The sequence below is a fragment of the Peromyscus californicus genome, unplaced genomic scaffold (genome assembly GCF_007827085.1).
Source record: "Peromyscus californicus insignis strain IS unplaced genomic scaffold, ASM782708v3 Scaffold_11__1_contigs__length_118956290, whole genome shotgun sequence".
Classification (NCBI taxonomy): domain Eukaryota; kingdom Metazoa; phylum Chordata; class Mammalia; order Rodentia; family Cricetidae; genus Peromyscus; species Peromyscus californicus.
The window spans coordinates 53,155,239-53,172,618 of record NW_026294402.1 but is presented as its reverse complement, the minus strand read 5'-3'; the positions used below and the strand labels follow the sequence as shown (position 1 = coordinate 53,172,618).

Below are 17,380 nucleotides of genomic sequence, written 5' to 3'. Positions count from 1 at the left end.
CCAGTCTGAATTTTTTTCTTATTAATTTTTAAAGATTTTTAAGATGGGGGATTGGCTGGAGAGATGGCTAAGGAGTTTAGGGCACTTGTTTTTCTTACAGAGGATCTGGGTTTGATTTCCAGTACCCACATGGTGGCTCAGAACCATCAGTAACTCCAGTTCCAGGGGATCTGACACCCTCTTTTGACCTCTGGGCATCGGACATAGCACATGATGGTCATAAATACATGCAGGCAAAACACTCACATCCATAAAATAAAATCTATACATCTTTTTTAAAAAAGGTGTTTGAGACAGGATCTTATGTAGCCTAGGCTGGCCTTGAAGGTGATAAGTAGCCAAGAATGACCTTGAACTCTGGTCTTCCTTCCTCCCAAGTGTTGAGATTGCAGATGTGTACCAGCATGCCTGGCTTCAGTCTGGAAACTGATTCCAAGCACAAAGCTTAGGTGATCATAGGCTCACTCAGTCTGCTGGTTACCCTTTCTTCAAGTCCCGAAATCCTACTTGACTTGTTTTCATCTCAGTGTGTACGTGATGAGTAGAATTTGTGACCCTCTTAGTCCCTCTTGGGAAGAAATAGCATGATGGCTTTTTAATTTTTACTAGTTTCCTCTCTAAAACCAAGTCAGTGAAACTGCACACTGAGGGAATTATGGGTAATGTCTTCAACAATGAGATGGCCTGACATTCCTGCGACTCTCCAGGTGTGAGTGGATGGAGTTAAATCATTGACAGCAACAAGACCTGCATTGTGTTGTCTCCTATGGGAAGCAGCGGAGGTCGCTGGAGATCACCCAAGTCACACCCACAGGATGCAGGAGTCAGCTTTTCTGAAAACGTCCTTATTAACCAGACTGGTCACTGAAGCATCAATAGTTACTACAGTGGTTTGAAACAGCAAATATAGTCAGATTATTTTTCAGAGTGTGGAAGTCCTTGCTGTCTTCGGAGAATAGCAAGGAACCACACCATTATTTTGAAATCCAACAAAAATGAGAGCTAAAGCAAACATTTACCCTGCCTTTCCTGTCATTACCTAGAAGAGTTGATTGTAAACTGTAGATGAAGAATTCTCTGAAAATGTATGTATGTGTGCATGCGTTTGAGATTGCGAACACACCATGGCACTGGGGATCAAACCCAGGTCCTCATACTGGCACTTTACTGACAGAACTATCTTTACAGCTCTGATCTCTTCTTCTATGGTTTTGTTTGATTTTGATTTTTGAGATAGTGTCTCACCACATAGCCTAGGCTGGCCTCAATCTGAACCCTCCTGCCTCTGCCTTCTTGAGTGCTGGAATGATGAATGTGTACCACTATGCTGGGATCAAAGTCCCTCTTCATAGATATTCAAGTTCATACGAGAAGAAGGAATAAAAATACCATTTTTTTTGCAAATTCTAATGAATTAGTGATTATAAGCAATGCTCCTAGTAACTGTTAATTCACACACACAAGGACAGAGACATGCTGTGTCTGTCGGAGAGTGATGGGACAAATTCCAAAGGAAGATAAGCCTGAATTTGACCAGATTTCTTCATCTGTGAGGACTCTAGGAGACAGGGTATATAGGAAGCGCATCCACGGAGGTACACGAACAGTTTAGTGAGGATGAGTCTGGGGAAGTAACAAACAGTGGGCAGAGTGGCCTTTGCTTTCTGTTTGTCTGAGTGTGCATGTATTTGTGTGTGGATGAGTGTTAGTATGTAGGGTGCACCTGTCTGCAGGTAGAAGCCAGAGGCCAGCCTTGACTGTCACCCCTTAGGGTCCATACACTTTATTTCTGAGGCAGGGTCTCTTATTGGGACCTAGGTTTGCTGACTAGGCTAGACTAGCTGGCCAGCCAGCCCAGGGTCCACTTGTCTGCTCCTCACTGGACTAGAATTATAATGTATCATTGTGCCTAGCTTTTTTATGTGGATTCTAAGGATCAAATTGTTATACAGCCCCTAGTTTATCTTTTTGGAATGGTTAAAAAGCATTCAGAAAGGAATACTGCCTTGTGAGCTATGAAAAATTCTGTGCAGTTCTGGTTTTAGTGTCCATGGTAAAACGTTGTTAGATGGCAGCCCCACTTGTTTGCCTGTGGCTGCTTTCCCACTACAGGCCTGAGTTCACATGTGGCCTGCAGACTGCAAGACCCATGCGCCTAAGATAGTTACTCGGCAGCTCTACACAGGGCTGTTAACCTTGGATCTAGAGACCTCGTGACTCAGCGTTAGGAAAGATGAGAAAAGACAGGGAGACGTCTGCAAGACCCAAGGACACCGCAGCCCCATGTCACAGTGTGTGGATGATATTTGGATACCTTTTCAAAAATTAAGGAATATAGAAAAACCCTAGAAGACAGGGAAATGTGGGAGTGTCAAAGGCATTTGACAGCAGGAAGGAGTTTGGGGGGTTGTTTTGGTTTTGGTTTTTTGTTTTGTTTTGTTTAGTTTGGTATTTTGGTTTGGTTTGGTTTTTTGTTTTCTTTGGGTTTTTGTTTTGACTTGTTTGGGTTTGGTTTTTCAAGACAGGGTTTCTTTGTGTAGCCTTAGCAATTCTTGGCTGTCCTGGAACTTGCTCTATAGACCAGGCTGGCCTCGAACTCACAGAGATCCATCTGTCTCTGCCTCCCAAGTGCTGGGATTAAAGGTGTGTGCCACCACCACTTGGCAAAGTTGTTAATTTTTAAAGATTGGTTTTGTGGTTATGTTTTAAGACCTTAGCTTGGAAGAAATACATCCTGGGATATTTACGGATATCTATCTTAGCTTTAGAATAGAATGATCCAGGGAGTGGGTGGCTGTTGAGTGGGTGTGAATGAAGTAACATGGGCTGTGTGATGACAGCCGTAGCCAGAAGATCACTTCATTGTGCTCTTTTTCTCTACTCCTGTATGCATGTTTGAAAATTTACATTACAGGATACAAAAAAAAAATGAATCTGGTGGAGGCAGGGGGGTTGGAAGTTTTAGGGCAATCTGGATTGTGTGATGAGACCATGTCTCAAAAAATGAAAGCAGAAAAATAGATATCTAAGCAAAAGGTTTCATTTGGGAATAATAAACAAGGAATAAGATTGTAGTCTGGAAAACTCTCACAGTGCAAGGGACCTCTGGTGTGTCTCAAGGCTTTATTAGGAAGGATAAAAGTCCTGTGAGGTGCTTTGAAAGAAAGCCTTTGGACACAGGGCCCTGTGGAGAGCCACAGAGAGATAGCTGATTGGCTCAACCTGCAGTTACTCTGTGAGGCCCGTGCCAGAGTCATAGCAGGTGGCTTTGTTGGGGTGAGCTGTGCAGCGTGTCCTGCAGCAGGTATTTATGACCCAGCCTCTTGACTCCGGTCTGATAATTGACAGGAATGACTGGTGTAATCAGTGTCGCATAGTGGGCCTTACATAATGGTCACTGTCTATTGTTTATTTGCCTTACTTTTAAACTGCCTGTGGTTCAGCATGAGACCAACTGGTTGTGTTTCTGGTATATACCAGGCACAGCATCCACAGCATCCAAACCCAGGAGTCTACTGTGTGGCGTCTCAGCTTGGATGTGATCATCAGTCTGAGACATGATGTTTATTTTTGTGGGAAGTGTGGGGTGGCCCCTTGGGAATTAGACCATTGTTTCTTCTCTGTTACAACATTTTTTAATGAAGTAGAAATATCCACATGCAAGTCTTAGACTAAAATCTAACCCTGACTCAGCTACAAATTGTTTTATTGCCCATCTCATTACTCTTTTTTATTAACTGAATAAATAATCATTGGTTATAACTGTGGAAAGTGCACATTTTTTAGAACCCGAATTCCTTCTGCTTCCTTTTTCTTCCCTCACATTGTTGCGTCCTGCAAAGACTCTGTTATTGTGGATATTTCCCGTTTTCAGCATAATTTGAACCTCATAAACCCGGAGCTTCCAGAGTGAGTAGAGAAACACATCCCTGAAGCTTCAGGCAGGATCTCGTTTTTTAAATATATCACCTGGCACCTGAGAGCCCGCTCCCCTTCATCAAGAAGCCCTTGGCACCCAGAGCTTAGGACTGAAAGGATTATCAGCAGTTAGTCATTGAGCTATTTTTGGAACCACAGTCTCCTCTGCTGCTTCCCTCGGATTCAGGGTCTTTGTAGCAGGTGGGAATGCTTTGTCATCTTCATGAAAGTGAAGTGCCCTGCTCACTTCAAAGCTTATAAAGTCACACTTGGCATGGGTTTAAAGCTGATTTATCTTGCTCAGTACCAGTGACCCTACCTGCCATGACATCCTCCTGGGTAGCGACTGGCTTACACTGGCCAGTAAAGTTGGAGCCAGGAGGCATCCGAGGCTGTGTGGAGAAGCAGGCCTGTAATCTCAGCATTTGGGAGGCTGAGGCAGGAGGACCCCAAGTTAGAGGCCAGTGTGAGCTACATAGCAAGACCCTGGAAAGGGGGTGGGGGTGCATCTGAGCCATGAAGAAACCAGTTCAGTGAGGTAGCCATCCTTGGACTTAGCACCAGTCTTAGGGTCCTTTGCTACCTCTCTTTATGGCTTCCTCTTTGTTTATGGAGACTTTTTATTGTTTTTTTTTTTTTACTTTTTAATTGTTAATTTTTTTAGATTGGGTCTCACTCTGGACTTCACTGTGTAGATCAGGCTGGCTTTGAGCTTATGGCAATCCTTCTGCCCCAGCTTCCCAGGTACTGGGATTACAGACATGAGCCACCATGGCAAGCATTAGGTGTGATCTGGGGGATCAAGGACCACACTGTGATTAGACTCTGGAAATGAGCTGCACAGTAATAATGCAGGAAAGCCATTGTGTGCAGCTGTCCTTCCAGAGATGTGCACTGCAGGCCCCTTGGAATCCAGTGCCATTCCAGCCAAAGGGCCTCTGGGATACTCTGTCCAAGCTCAGCAGAATAACAGCAGTGAGTGTGAAGAGAGGAAGTGGGGGGGAGTCAGGCATAGGCCAGAGATCGGCCTCTCCATCCTATGGTGCAGACAGGCTGGATATGAAGTGCAAAACAACAACAAAAAACCCGTCTTCCAAATATAACTTCATTTTAATATATATTTTTTAAAATAGACATGATATGAAATATTTTCTTATTAAACTCTACTTTTTTCTAGGACTACATTTCACATTAACTAGCAAATTATAGCAGCCTCCCTTGGGGCTGTGATGTGGCTCAGCAGGACAGTGCTTGCTGCACAGGCCTGACCACCTGAGTTTGACCCCTGGGACCCTCCTGAAGGGTGGAGGGAGAGAAACACTCCTGTCAGTTGTCCTATGACCTCCGTCCACATGGCACACCAATAATAAAAGTATATAGTACCCACAGTGAGTGTAAAACATGCTGGATTTCACAGGCCAATTTTAATCATTTTAAAAAACAATTTAACTGCTTACTTTGTCTGCATACTGACATATTTTCATATATTAGGTTAAATAAATTATTATATTTATATATAAAAAAGATTATATTTATATAAAATTTAATATATAGTAAATCAAATTGTTATTAACAAAATATGAAATATTAAAATTAACTTTACCGGTATCTTTTTAAAATAATAACTAGAAATTTTTAAGTTACAAATGTGGTTCAAATTCTCTTCCTACTGGACAGCACTGATGGAGTTTTCATTCTTTTCTTTTATAGCTGTATGTTCTGACCTTGCACAGCATCCACAACTTAATCAGTCTGTCTTTGGTGTGCACTTGGGTTCTTCTTCCCTTTTAAAAAGGCAGGTGAGGCAGAGTCCTGGAGAGATGGCTCAGCAGTTAGGAGCGCTTCCAGCTCTGACAGGAGCTGGGTTTGGTCTCCAGCACTCACAGGGCTCACAACCTACTGTAACTCCTGTTCCGGGGATTCAGGGCCCTCTTGTGGACTGTGCAGGAACTGCAGGCATGTGATGTGCATCATATGCACGTGGGCAAAACACTCATACACATAAAATCCTTTTTAAATTGCAGCAGGGGCTGATGAGCCACATCAGTGGGTAAAGGTGCCTGTCACTAAGCCTAATAACTAACATGAGTTCAATCCCCAGACCCACATGGTGGAAGGAGAACATTGATCCCTGTGGAATGTCTTCTTACTTCCACACTTGCATGATGGCACCCTCCACCTTTTCCCTCCTGTCTAATTAACTAATTAATTAAATGTAATCAGATTTAATGCAGTAATGTCTATCCTATCCATGCATCACGTCAGGATGAGTGCAGGCTGACCCATGAATGCGTCCTTAACACTTGGACTATTAGGCTAAAGGATAAACACATTTGCAGTACCAGTATTATCAAATTGCCCCCCATAAGCACTGCACTAATGTGTACTCTATGCCTTCTCCACAGCCTGCCGCCTGAAACAACAGCTTATTCTCTGGGGTATCATAATTACATACTTCCTTTTACGAATCTGGGAGTTTTTGTTTTGTTTTTATTTTGAGACCAGGTCTCATTATGCAACTTGGGCAGGCCTCAAACTTGTGGCGATCATCCTGACTCAGTACTTCTGAGTATCTCAGGTGTGTACCACCATGCCAGCCTGAGAAAGTTTTAAGGAGAAACTATAAATTCTTTGCTTGACTTCTTGTTCTTTTTTTTTTTTTTTTTCCTTTAAGAAGAAGAAACTATTGGTAACTTTCCAAGAAAGTCAAGGGCATTTTCTTGTTTACCTTGACCTTTGAGTTCTTGACCTTCTCAGGTGAAGGCACTGTCCACTGGAGTTTTTGCTCACGGCGGGCGATCAGGCTGAACACATTCAGCTCAGGCTGCAGCCAGCAGCGTGCAGGTAGCTTAGGAGCTGCAGGCCACAGGGTCCTTGCTGTCTGGTCTGCAGACAGCTCTAGACCCCCTCAGCACTCTTTGAGACTTGTGCGCCCTCTGTTGCCCTTTCTGCTGGTTCTTCCTTTCTCTCCCTCTATCAGATGTAAATGAAGAACTAATACTCAAAAAACCAAATAATGGAAAACAAGGTTCTTCTGATGAGGAATCTCACCATGCTGCCAGCAGTGGGTCTGATAAACTGAAAAACGAGAATAACGAAGCCTGTTTCTTGGGAACAGAAGGTCGTTTGGGCAGATCTGGAAGCATAGATGTGTTTTACAGCAAGTATGAATGTGATGTTTACTACTTCAGTATCATTTTAATACAAAGACGTTAAGAACCGTTTTTTAAATAAGTGCCAGGACCTGGCACTGGTGAGGTGTTCACCTCAGCGTCTGGTGGCATTGCTTCCATGGGTGTGAATTAAGAGGACCGACTTGTTCATAGGGACCCTGTCTCCAGTGTCCCTCTCTGCTTCTGTTGCTAACCCTCCTAATTGCTGTTTCAGGAAGGATTCTCGCTCATTGGCAGCAAGAGCTGGTTGAAGATTGTAAGACGCATGGACTGTCTTCTGTTTGGAACAACGATAAAGGCAAGATGACACAGAGCTGTGTGGCCAGCCATGTTTACATGAATGCCCCACTCTTCCCTTACTGTGTGTTTGTCAGGGTGGGGGTGGGGAGCCTCTGGGTGGGGGACCAGTGATGGGAAAATAATGTGTTGAAGAAAGGTTTGCCCAGTAAGCAAGACCCAAAGCAAGCTGGAGCTGCCCCTGGTGTGCAGGCTGGCTGGTCAGTGTGGCACTGGGCTGTGAGCCTCTCTGCTCTGAGCACTGGGAGCGGGTGGGTTGGCACTATGTGTCTGGGTTAGTTAGATGTTTAAAAGGGTATTTTTGACAGTTCCATTGAATATGTGTTTTCACCTTTTCTCAGTGTAATATTAAAATATAAGATCTGGGTGTGGTGGTACACACCTTTAATCCCAGCACTCAGGAAGCAGAGGCAGGCTGATCTCTGTGACTTCAAGGCCAGTGTGTATGGTCTACATAGTGAGTTCCAAGTCAGCCAGGGCTATGTAGAAAAACACTGTCTCAAAACAAAAAACAAACAAAAAAGTCCCTGGCCAGTAAGAAGGCTTAGTGGGTAATGGTGCTTGTTGCCACACCTGATAGCCTGTGTTCAATCTATGGGACCCATACAATGAACAGAGAGCACCCACACCCATAAGCTACACTCTGACCCCCATGGGATGGCACCTCAGACAGATCATAGCCCCCTGTAACTCAGCTCCAGGGGATCTTATTCTCTCTTCTAACCTCTGTGGGAACCCACACACATATACAATAAATAAATAATGCAAGTAAATCTTTAAAAATTAAAATTTCTTTTTATTTGTTTGCTAGCTGTGTTAAACATGAAGGGTGATCCTCATGAAAGATACATGCAAACTCATCACCTAGATGATGCCCCTTAAAAATAACCATGAAAAGCAATTTGTTATCATCCACTGAGCATATAATAATGAAACTTAGGGGAAAGGTGCAAATTTTTAAGTAACTCACAAACCTTAGGAATTAAAGGAGACCTCAAAAGCATCTAGTGGACAGATCTTAGCCTGGAGCACAGGCCCCAAAGAGCTTCACAGAGCAGGGGGTCTGTGAACCTAATAGGGATTTTCAGTGACCTCTAACTTGTCAGTTCTTTCTGCCCTGAGTGTGGGCAACAAACTGCAATAGTATGGGATTTCTCACAGTGGACCCACAGATACTTCCCTGTCACAGTACAGTTGTTGGTCTCAGGTGCCATTTATGCTCATTGTATCTCAAGATGGCTACAGTCCTGACATTTAACCCTTTACAATATATTAACAAGAAGGCCTACATGAGCAGTTCACAGGTAGTGTTTACTACTGTAACAACTCTCCATAAGAACTGGTATCCAGGACCACAAGGGGACACAATGGAGAGGTCAGCAGATCCAGCCCATCTCCAACAAGTGTGTCTTTTGCTTGCTGTTATATAAATGATATTCTTTATCCACAACATATTTCCAGCTTCTTGATTTTGTCTGAGTCAGTTTATTTTTTAAATTATTTATTATTATCTCGTGCATTACATCCCAACTGTAGCTTCCCTTCCCTCTTCTCCTCCCAGTCTCTCTCCCTTACTCCCCTCTCCCAGATCTACTTCTCCTCTGTTTCCCTTCAGAAAAGAGCAGACCTTACAGGGATATCAACCAAACATGGTATAACATTTAAATAAGACTAGACACAAACCCTCATATCAAGGCTAGAAGAGGCAGCCTAGTAGGAGGAAAAGGGTCCCAAGAGCAGGCAAAAGATTCAGAGACACCTCCACTCACACAGTTAGGAGTCCCACAAGAACACCAAGCTACACAACCATAACATATATGCAGAGGACCTAGCTCAGACCCACAGAGGCTCCCTAATTGTCACTTCAGTCTCTGTGAGCCCCTATGAGTCCTGCTTAGTTGATTCTGTGGGCCATGTTCTTATGGTGTTCTTGACCTCTCTGGCTCCTACAGTCCTTCCTCCCTCTCTTGTGTGGTATTCCCCTAGCTCTGCCTCATGTTTGGCTGTGGGTCTCTGCATCTGCTCCTATCAATTACTGGATAGAGCTTCTCTGATGACAGTTATGCTAGGCTCCAGTCTATGAGGAGAATATCATTAGGAATAATTTCATTGACTTTTTTTTTTTGGCATTTATGTTTGGTTCTATCCTAGGTCTTTGAGCTACCCAGCCTCTGGTTCCTGGCCCTCCAGGCAGTGTCAGGTGTGGGCTCCTTCTTATGGCATGGGTCTCAAGTTGAACCAGTCATTGGATGGCCACTCCCACAAGCTCTGTACCACCTTTACTCCAACACATCCTGCAGGCAGGACAATTGTAGCTCGAAGGTTTTGTGACTGGGTTGGTGTCCCAGTCCCACCACTGGAAGTCTTGCTTGGTTACAGAAGATGGCTGGTTCAGACTCCATATCCCCCATTACTAGGAGTCTTCACTAGTGTCAATTCCTCATCAATTCCAAGGAGTTTCCATCAATTCCACTAGGTTTCTACCTCATCCCCAAAATGTCTCCCAATTTTTTTGTTTCTCCTAGTACTCTCTCCATCCATTCCTCCCTGCCAACCTGATCTTTCCTGTTCCCATCCCCACTGGCCCCCAGTCCATCCACAAAATCTATTCTACTTCCCTTTTTCTGGGAGATCCATGTGTCCTTCACTTGAGCCCTCCTTGTTACTTAGCCTGTCTGGGTCTGTGGATTGTCACATGATTATCCTTTTAAAAGTGAGTACATGCCACATTTGGCTTTCTGGGCTGGGTTGCCTCACTCAGGATAATTGTTTTCTAGTTCCATTCATTTGCCTGCAAATTTCATAATGCCATTTTTATTTTTAGCAACCAAGTAATACGCCATTGTGTAAATGTTCCACATTTTCTTTATCCATTCTTCTGTTGAGGGACATCTAGGTTGTTTCTAGTTTTTGGCTATAATGAATAAAGCTGCTATGAACATAGTTAAATAAGTGTCCTTGTGGTAGGATGGAGCATCCTTTGGGTATATGTCCAGGAGTGGGATAGCCGGATCTTGAGATAGATTGATTCCCAGTTTTTTGAGAAACTGCCATATTGATTTCCAAAGTGGCTGTACAAGTTTACACTCCCACCAGCAATGGAGGAGTGTTCACCTTGCTCCACATCCTCTCCAGCATGAGCTGTCAGTTGTGTTTTTTTTTTTAAAGATTTATTTATTTATTATGTACACAGAAGAGGGCGCCAGATCTCATTACATGTAGATGGTTGTGAGCCACCATGTGGGTGCTGGGAATTGAACTCAGGACCTCTGGAAGAGCAGTCAGTGCTCTTAACCTCTGAGCCATCTCTCCAGCCCTCATTTGTGTTTTTGCTCTTAGCCATTTTGACCGGTACAAGATGGAATCTCAAAATCATTTTGATTTGCATTTCCCTGATGGCTAATGATGTTGAACATTTCTTTAAGTGTTTCTCAGCCATTTTGGTTTCCTCTATTGAGAATCCTCTCTTTAGATCCCTACTCCATTTTTAAATTGGATTATTTGGTTTGTTGATGTCTAGTTTCTTGAGTTTTTTAATATATTTTGGATATTGGCCCTCTGTCCAATGTGGGATTGGAGAAGTTCTTTTCCCACTCTGTAGGCTGATGTTTTGTCCTATTGACAGTGTCTTTTGCCTGACAGAAGATTTTCAGTTTCACGAGGTCCCATTTATTGTCAGTCTTAGTGCCTGCACTGTCAGTGTTCTGCTGAGAAAGTCATCTCCTGTGCAGTGCATTCGAGGCTTTTCGCACTTTCTCTTCTCTCAGATTCAGTGTTTCTTGTTTTTGTGTTGAGGACTTTGATCTACTTGGACTTGAGTTTTGTGTAGGGTGATAAATATGGATTTATTTGCATTCTTCTACATTCAGACATCCAGTTAGACCAGCACCTTTTGTTGAAGATGCTTTCTTTTTTCCATTCTATTATTTCTAGCTTCTTTATCAAAAATCAGGTGCCCATAGGTATATGGATTTATGTCTGGGTCTTCTATTCAATTTCATTGATCAACCTGTCTGTTTTTATGCTAATACCATGTGGCTTTTATTATTATAGCTCTGTATTACAGCTTGAAATCAGGGGTGGTGATACCTCTGGAAGTTCTTTTATTATACAGGATTGTTTTAGCTATCCTGGATTTTTTTTCATATGAAGTTGAGTATTGTCCTTTCAAGTTCTGTAAAAAATTGTGTTGGAATTTTGATGAGGGTTGCATTGAATCTACAGATTGCTTTTGGTAAGATTGCCATTTTTACTATGTTAATCCTACCAATCCATGAGCATGGGAGATCTTTTCATCTTCTGATATCTTCTTCAATTTCTGTCTTCAAAGATTTGAAGTTATTGTCATAAAAGTCTTTCACATGCATGGTTAGGGTTACCACAAGATATTTTATATTATTTGTGGCTATTATGAAGAGTGTTGTTCCCTGATTTCTTTCTCGGCCCATTTTTCTTCTGTATATAGGAGGGCTCCTGATTTTTTTTTGAGTTCATACTATATCCAGCTACTTCACTGAAGGTGTTTATCAGCTGTAGGAGTTCTCTAGTAGAATTTTTGGGATCATTTATGTATACTATCATATCATCTGCAAATAATGATACTTTGAATTGTTCCTTTCCAATTTGTATCCCCTTGATCTCCTTTAGTTGTCTTATTGCTCTGGCTGAACTTCAAGTACTATGTTGACTAGGTACAGAGAGAGTGGACAGCCTTGCCTCGTTCCTGACTTTAGCGGAATTGCTTTGAGTTTCTTTCCATTTAATTTGATGCTGGCTGTCAGGGTGCTGTAAATGGCCTTCTTTGTGTTTAGGAATGTTCCTCGTATCCCAGACCTCACCAAGACTTTTATCATGAAGGAGTGCTGGATTTTTTTCAAAGGCTTTTTCAGCAACTGATGAGATTATCATGTTTTTTCTTTTTTTTCCTTCAGTTTGTTTATATGGTGGATTACACCAATAGATTTTCGTATGTTGAACCATCCCTTCATCTATGGGATGAAGCCTACTTGATCATAGTGGATGATGTTTTTGATGGATGTGTTCTTGGATTCAGTTTCTGGGTATTTTATTGAGTATTTTTGCATCATTGTTCATGAGTGAAATTGGTTGGTAATTCTCTTTTCTCTGTTGAATCTTTGTGTGATTTGGGTATCAGGGTGACTGTGGCCTTATAAAATGAATTTGGCTTTTTTTTTTTTCTGTTTCTAGTTTGTGTAATAATTTGAGGATTAGCTCTTTCAAAGTCTGGTAGAATTCTGTGCTAAAACCACCTGGCCTTTGACTTTATTCAGTTGTCCAATTGTCTATTGTTATGTCTTCCTTTTCATTTCTGATTTTATTTGAATATTCTCTCTGTCTTTTAGATAGTTTGGATAAGCGTTTGTCTATCTTGTTGATTTTTCTCAAAGAACTAACTCTTTGTTTCATTGATTCTTTGTATTGTTCTCTTTATTTCTATTTTATTGGTTTCAGCCCTCAGTTTGATCATTTTTTGCTGTCTACTATTGGGTGTGTTTGCTTCTTTTTCTTCTAGAGCTTTTAGGTGTGGTGTTAAGTTGCTAATATAAGATCTATCCAATTTCTTTATATAGGCACTTAGTGCTATGAACTTTCCTCTTAGCACTGCTTTCATGTGTCCCCTAAGTTTGGGTATGTTGTGCATTCACTTTCATTGAATTCTAGGAAGTCTTTAATTTCTTTATTTCTGCCTTGACCCAGTAGTCATTCAGTAGAGAGTTGTTCAGTTTCCATGAGTTTGTAGGCTTTCTGTTGTTTCTATTGTTGAAATCCAGCTTTAATCCATGGTGGTCTGATAGGATACAGGGGGTTATTTCAACTTTCATGTATACTAGTCAGTTTTGGAGAAAGTTCTATGAGTCCCTGAAAAGTATATTCTTTTGTGTTTGGTTGAAATGTTTGTAGATATCTATGAGGTCCATTTGGTTCATAACATGTTAGCTCCAGGATTTCTCTCTTTAGTTTTTGTCTGGATGGCCTGTCCATTAATGAGAGTGGGGTATTGAGTTTCCTACTATTAATGTGTGAGGGTCAATGTGTAATTTAAGCTTTAGTGATATTTCTTTTACAAATGTGGGTGCCTTGCGTTTGGGGCATAGATTTTAAGAATTGAAATGTCATCTTGGTGGATTTTTCCTTTGAGTATGAAGTATCCTTCCCATTAATTTTGGTTTGAAGTCTATTTTGTTAGATTTTAGAATAACTACATCAGTTTGCTTCTTGAGTCCATTTGCCTAGGAAATCTTATTCCAACGCTTCACTCTGAGCTAATGTCCATCTTTGATGTCGAGGTATGTTTCTTATATACAGCAGAAAGATGGACTCCTATTTTTGCATCCATTGGTTTTTCATTATTGAATTGAGTCCATTGATATTGAGAGATTATTGATATTAATAACCAATCATTGTTAGTTTCTGATATCTTGGTGATGGTGGTAGCGTGTGTGTGTGTGTGTGTGTGTGTGTGTGTGTGTGTGTGTGTGTGTGCTCGCACGCACGTACTTTTGTTTTTGCTGGTGTGAGATTATTTATTTCCTGTGTTTTCATAAGTGTAGTTAACCTTTAACCTCCTTAAGTTGGAATTTTCCTTCTAGTACCTTCTGTAGGTCTGGGTTTGTGGATAGTGTTTAAATTTGATTTTGTCATGGAATCTCTTGTTTTCTTCATCTATGGTGGCTGAAAGTTTTGCTGGGTATAATCGTCTGTGCTCGCATCTGTGGTTTCTTAAGAGTCTGTAGGCCATCTGTCCAGAACCTTCTGGATTTTAGAGTCTCGGTTTGATTAGTCAGGTGTAATTCTCATATATCTGCGTTTATATATTACTTGACCTTTTTCCTTTGCAGCTTTTAATATTCTTTCTTTGTTCTGTATGTTTAGAGTTTTGACTATTATGTGGTGAGGGGACTTTCTTTTCTGGTCCTATGTATTTGGTGTTCTGTAAGCTTCTTGTACCTTTATAGACATGTCCTTCTTTAGGTTAGGAAGATTTTCTTCTATGATTTTGTTAAAAATATTTTCTGGGCCTTTAAGCTGGGATTCTTCTTCTATTCCTATTATTCTTAGGTTTGGTCTTTTCATACTATCTCAGATTTCCTGGATGTTTGTGTCAGGAATTTTTATATTTAACATTTTCTTTGACTGATGTTATCTATTTTCTTTATTGTGTCTTCAGCACCTGAGATTCTGTCTTCCATCTCTTGTATTCTGTTGGTGATGTTTGCATCTGTAGTTTCTGTTCTCTTACCTAGATTTTCTATTTCCAGAATTCCCTCAGTTTCTGCTTCTTTATTGTTTCTATTTCCATTTTAAGGTCTTCAACAGTTTTATTCATTCCTTCAACTACTTGTTTGCTTTTTTCTTGGCTTTAAAGGATTTATTCATTTTTCCAATTTTTTGTCTTTTCCTCAAGTTCCTTAAGAGATTTATTCATTTCCTCTTTAAGGACTGTGGTAGTTTGAATATAATTGATCCCCATAAGCTCATAGGGAATGGCACTATTAGGAGGTGTGGCCTTGTTGGAGGAAGTGTGTCACTGTGGGGATAGGCTTTGAGGTCCCCTATGCTCAAGCTATGCTCAGTGTGGCACAGTTCACTTCCTATTGCCTGCAAATCAAGATACAGTACTCTCAACTCCTTCCCCAGCATCATGTCTACCTACATACTACCATGTCCTGCCATGATGATAATGGACTAAACCTCTGAAACTGTAAGACACACACGTTTTCCTTTATAAGAGTTGTCATGGTCATGGTGTCTCTTTACAGAAATAGAAACTCCAACTAAGACAAGGACCTCTACCATCTTCATAAAGTTGGTTTTAAGGTAATTTTCTTGTGCTTCAGCAGTGTTGGAATATTCAGGACTTGTTGTAGGATAGCTGGGCTCTAGTGGTAACATTGCTCTGGCTCTTGTTGATTTGAGTTCTTACACTGGTGTCTAGGCATCTAGGTTTGGGGGAAGTATAGATCTAGGTGTCAATTTCTGAGTTGTCTTTGTTGGATGAGTGTTTTCTTTCTTGGTTTCTGTTTCCTCTTTGGTCTTCTGTCTTTGTGGCCTGGAATTCTAGAAGCCAGTGTGACCTCTGGTCCAGCAGAGTCTCCATCTGAGTTGGGGGCAGCACTTCTGGTGGTTAGCATGGCCTTTGGTCCAACGGGGCGGAGGGGGGGAGGTTGCTGCCCAGCTTAGGGGGTGGGACACAGTGATGAGGGGAGTGGGGACTAGGAATAGTGTTGGGGGGCACTGATAGAGTGGAGGAGGTCTCGAGTGAGCCACCTATCTGGAGTTCTGGCAGCTGGTGTGGTTTCTGGTCCAGCAGGGAGTCTCTGCCTGAGTTTGCCTGTCTCTTCTTCTGGCTGGTGTGGTCTTTTTCTGGCTGGTGTGCCCTGCAGCTGTTGAGTGGCATGGCCTGTCCTGAATCAACTTAAATTGAACTTCCTTACTAAACTTTTATTAACAATAACGTGATAATATTTTAGGTTTCTAGGAAAGTGATTTTATCATCAGCAAACAATGAATATTTATTTCCAGTGGTTCACATTTTGTCATACTTTCCTCACCTTTGATGGTTAACCTGTGTTGTTTGTGAAGTGAAAAAGAAAGAGTTTGGCTTTTTAGAATCAGCCAGGAGAAACACGGCTAAGCATGTCTGTGCAGGTGTCTCAGAGAAGTTTCAGTGTGGAGACAAGACTGACCCTGGCTGTGGCATGGGCACCCAGACTGAATAAAGTGGAGGCGAAGCAGGGAAGTCTGAACACAGCATTCCTCTCTGCCTGCAGAGGGCATGTGACCCGCCCTGTCAGCCTGCCTACCGCTTCCACTCCACAAGAAGCTAAACCCCATAAAACCCTGAGCCAGTGTAAACCTTCCTTCTCTCCAGCTGCTTTCCGTCAAGTACTTGTCAGAGCAACAGAAAACTCACTTGTGTCTGTACTGAGCCCTGGAACCCTGGCCTCCCCATGACTGCACGGGTTGTGGTGTTTAGATGGTAAATGATCTCTAGCTGCTGTTCAGGTCTTCGCTACATCAAGGAAGTATTGCTCAGTTGTAGTTTATTTACTAAGACCTTTACCAGGATTGTACAATACAGTCCATCAAGTGCTTTTTAAAAACAGTTTATTGTTTGAGTGGCAAGAGGCACGGGAGTGCCTGGTCAGAGGACAACTTTGGGAGTTGAGTTTCTCCGTCCACCATGTGGGTCCCAGAGAGAGAACTAAGGCCATCAGCATTAGCAGCAAGTGCCTTTACACTAAGCCATCTTGCAGGCCTCACAAATACTTTTTGACACTTAGCAAAATGATGTTTCTTTTTTCCTCTCTGCTGCTTTGATGTCACATAACAACTGTCGGCCTCTGCCTTCTGTCTTAGCTGGCTTCTGGCTTTGGATCACTTTTAATTCCTAAGTACTACACAGCATACACTACTGTTTAAATTAACAAATCGAGGTAAAGTTTGCATTCCTGTAGCAGAAATTTAACATAATTTAGATTCTTCAGATAGTAAATAGTATTTTTCTCTCTTTAGGCAGAATACACAGACTAAAATAGGCTTGTGAGGTGGGTCTCCTTCCTTTCAACAGTTCTGATCACTCGTCAGAATAATGGCCAGTTGGCTACCAGCAGACACTTAATCCCTGTCTGAAGGGCACTTTGGATGAAAGGAGAAAACCTAGACCAGTGTTGTCTTCGTTTCTCATCCTAGTGACTCACTAAAGCAAGTCTGTTGACTTTGTCTGGCCTGGGCTTTGAGGATTACCTATTGGTTTCAAAGCAAACACACTGAAACTTGTTCTCTGACTGTATTCTGTTGCTATAATGAAATAACAGGCAAGGTTACTTTATAAAGAAAAAAGGTTTACATAGCCCGCAGTCTTGGAGGCTCAAGAGACTGGCATCTGGTGAGGGCCTTCTTGCTGACATGGTCTCAAAGTGGTACAGGGCATGTCACGGCAAGAACTAGGGTGCAAGCATGTGTCTAGC

At 41.9% G+C, this 17,380-nt stretch overlaps 1 protein-coding gene across 1 annotated transcript in view; it reads left to right on the top strand.

Annotated features, from left to right (window-relative positions):
• The window catches only part of Rec114 (REC114 meiotic recombination protein), a 108,262-nt gene that overhangs the window by 78,903 nt on the left and 11,979 nt on the right, over positions 1-17,380 (top strand). Inside the window, exon 3 of the mRNA XM_052762231.1 lies at positions 7,306-7,389. Coding sequence (XP_052618191.1) covers positions 7,306-7,389 — 84 coding nt within the window. The remainder of the gene's footprint in view (positions 1-7,305; positions 7,390-17,380) is intronic.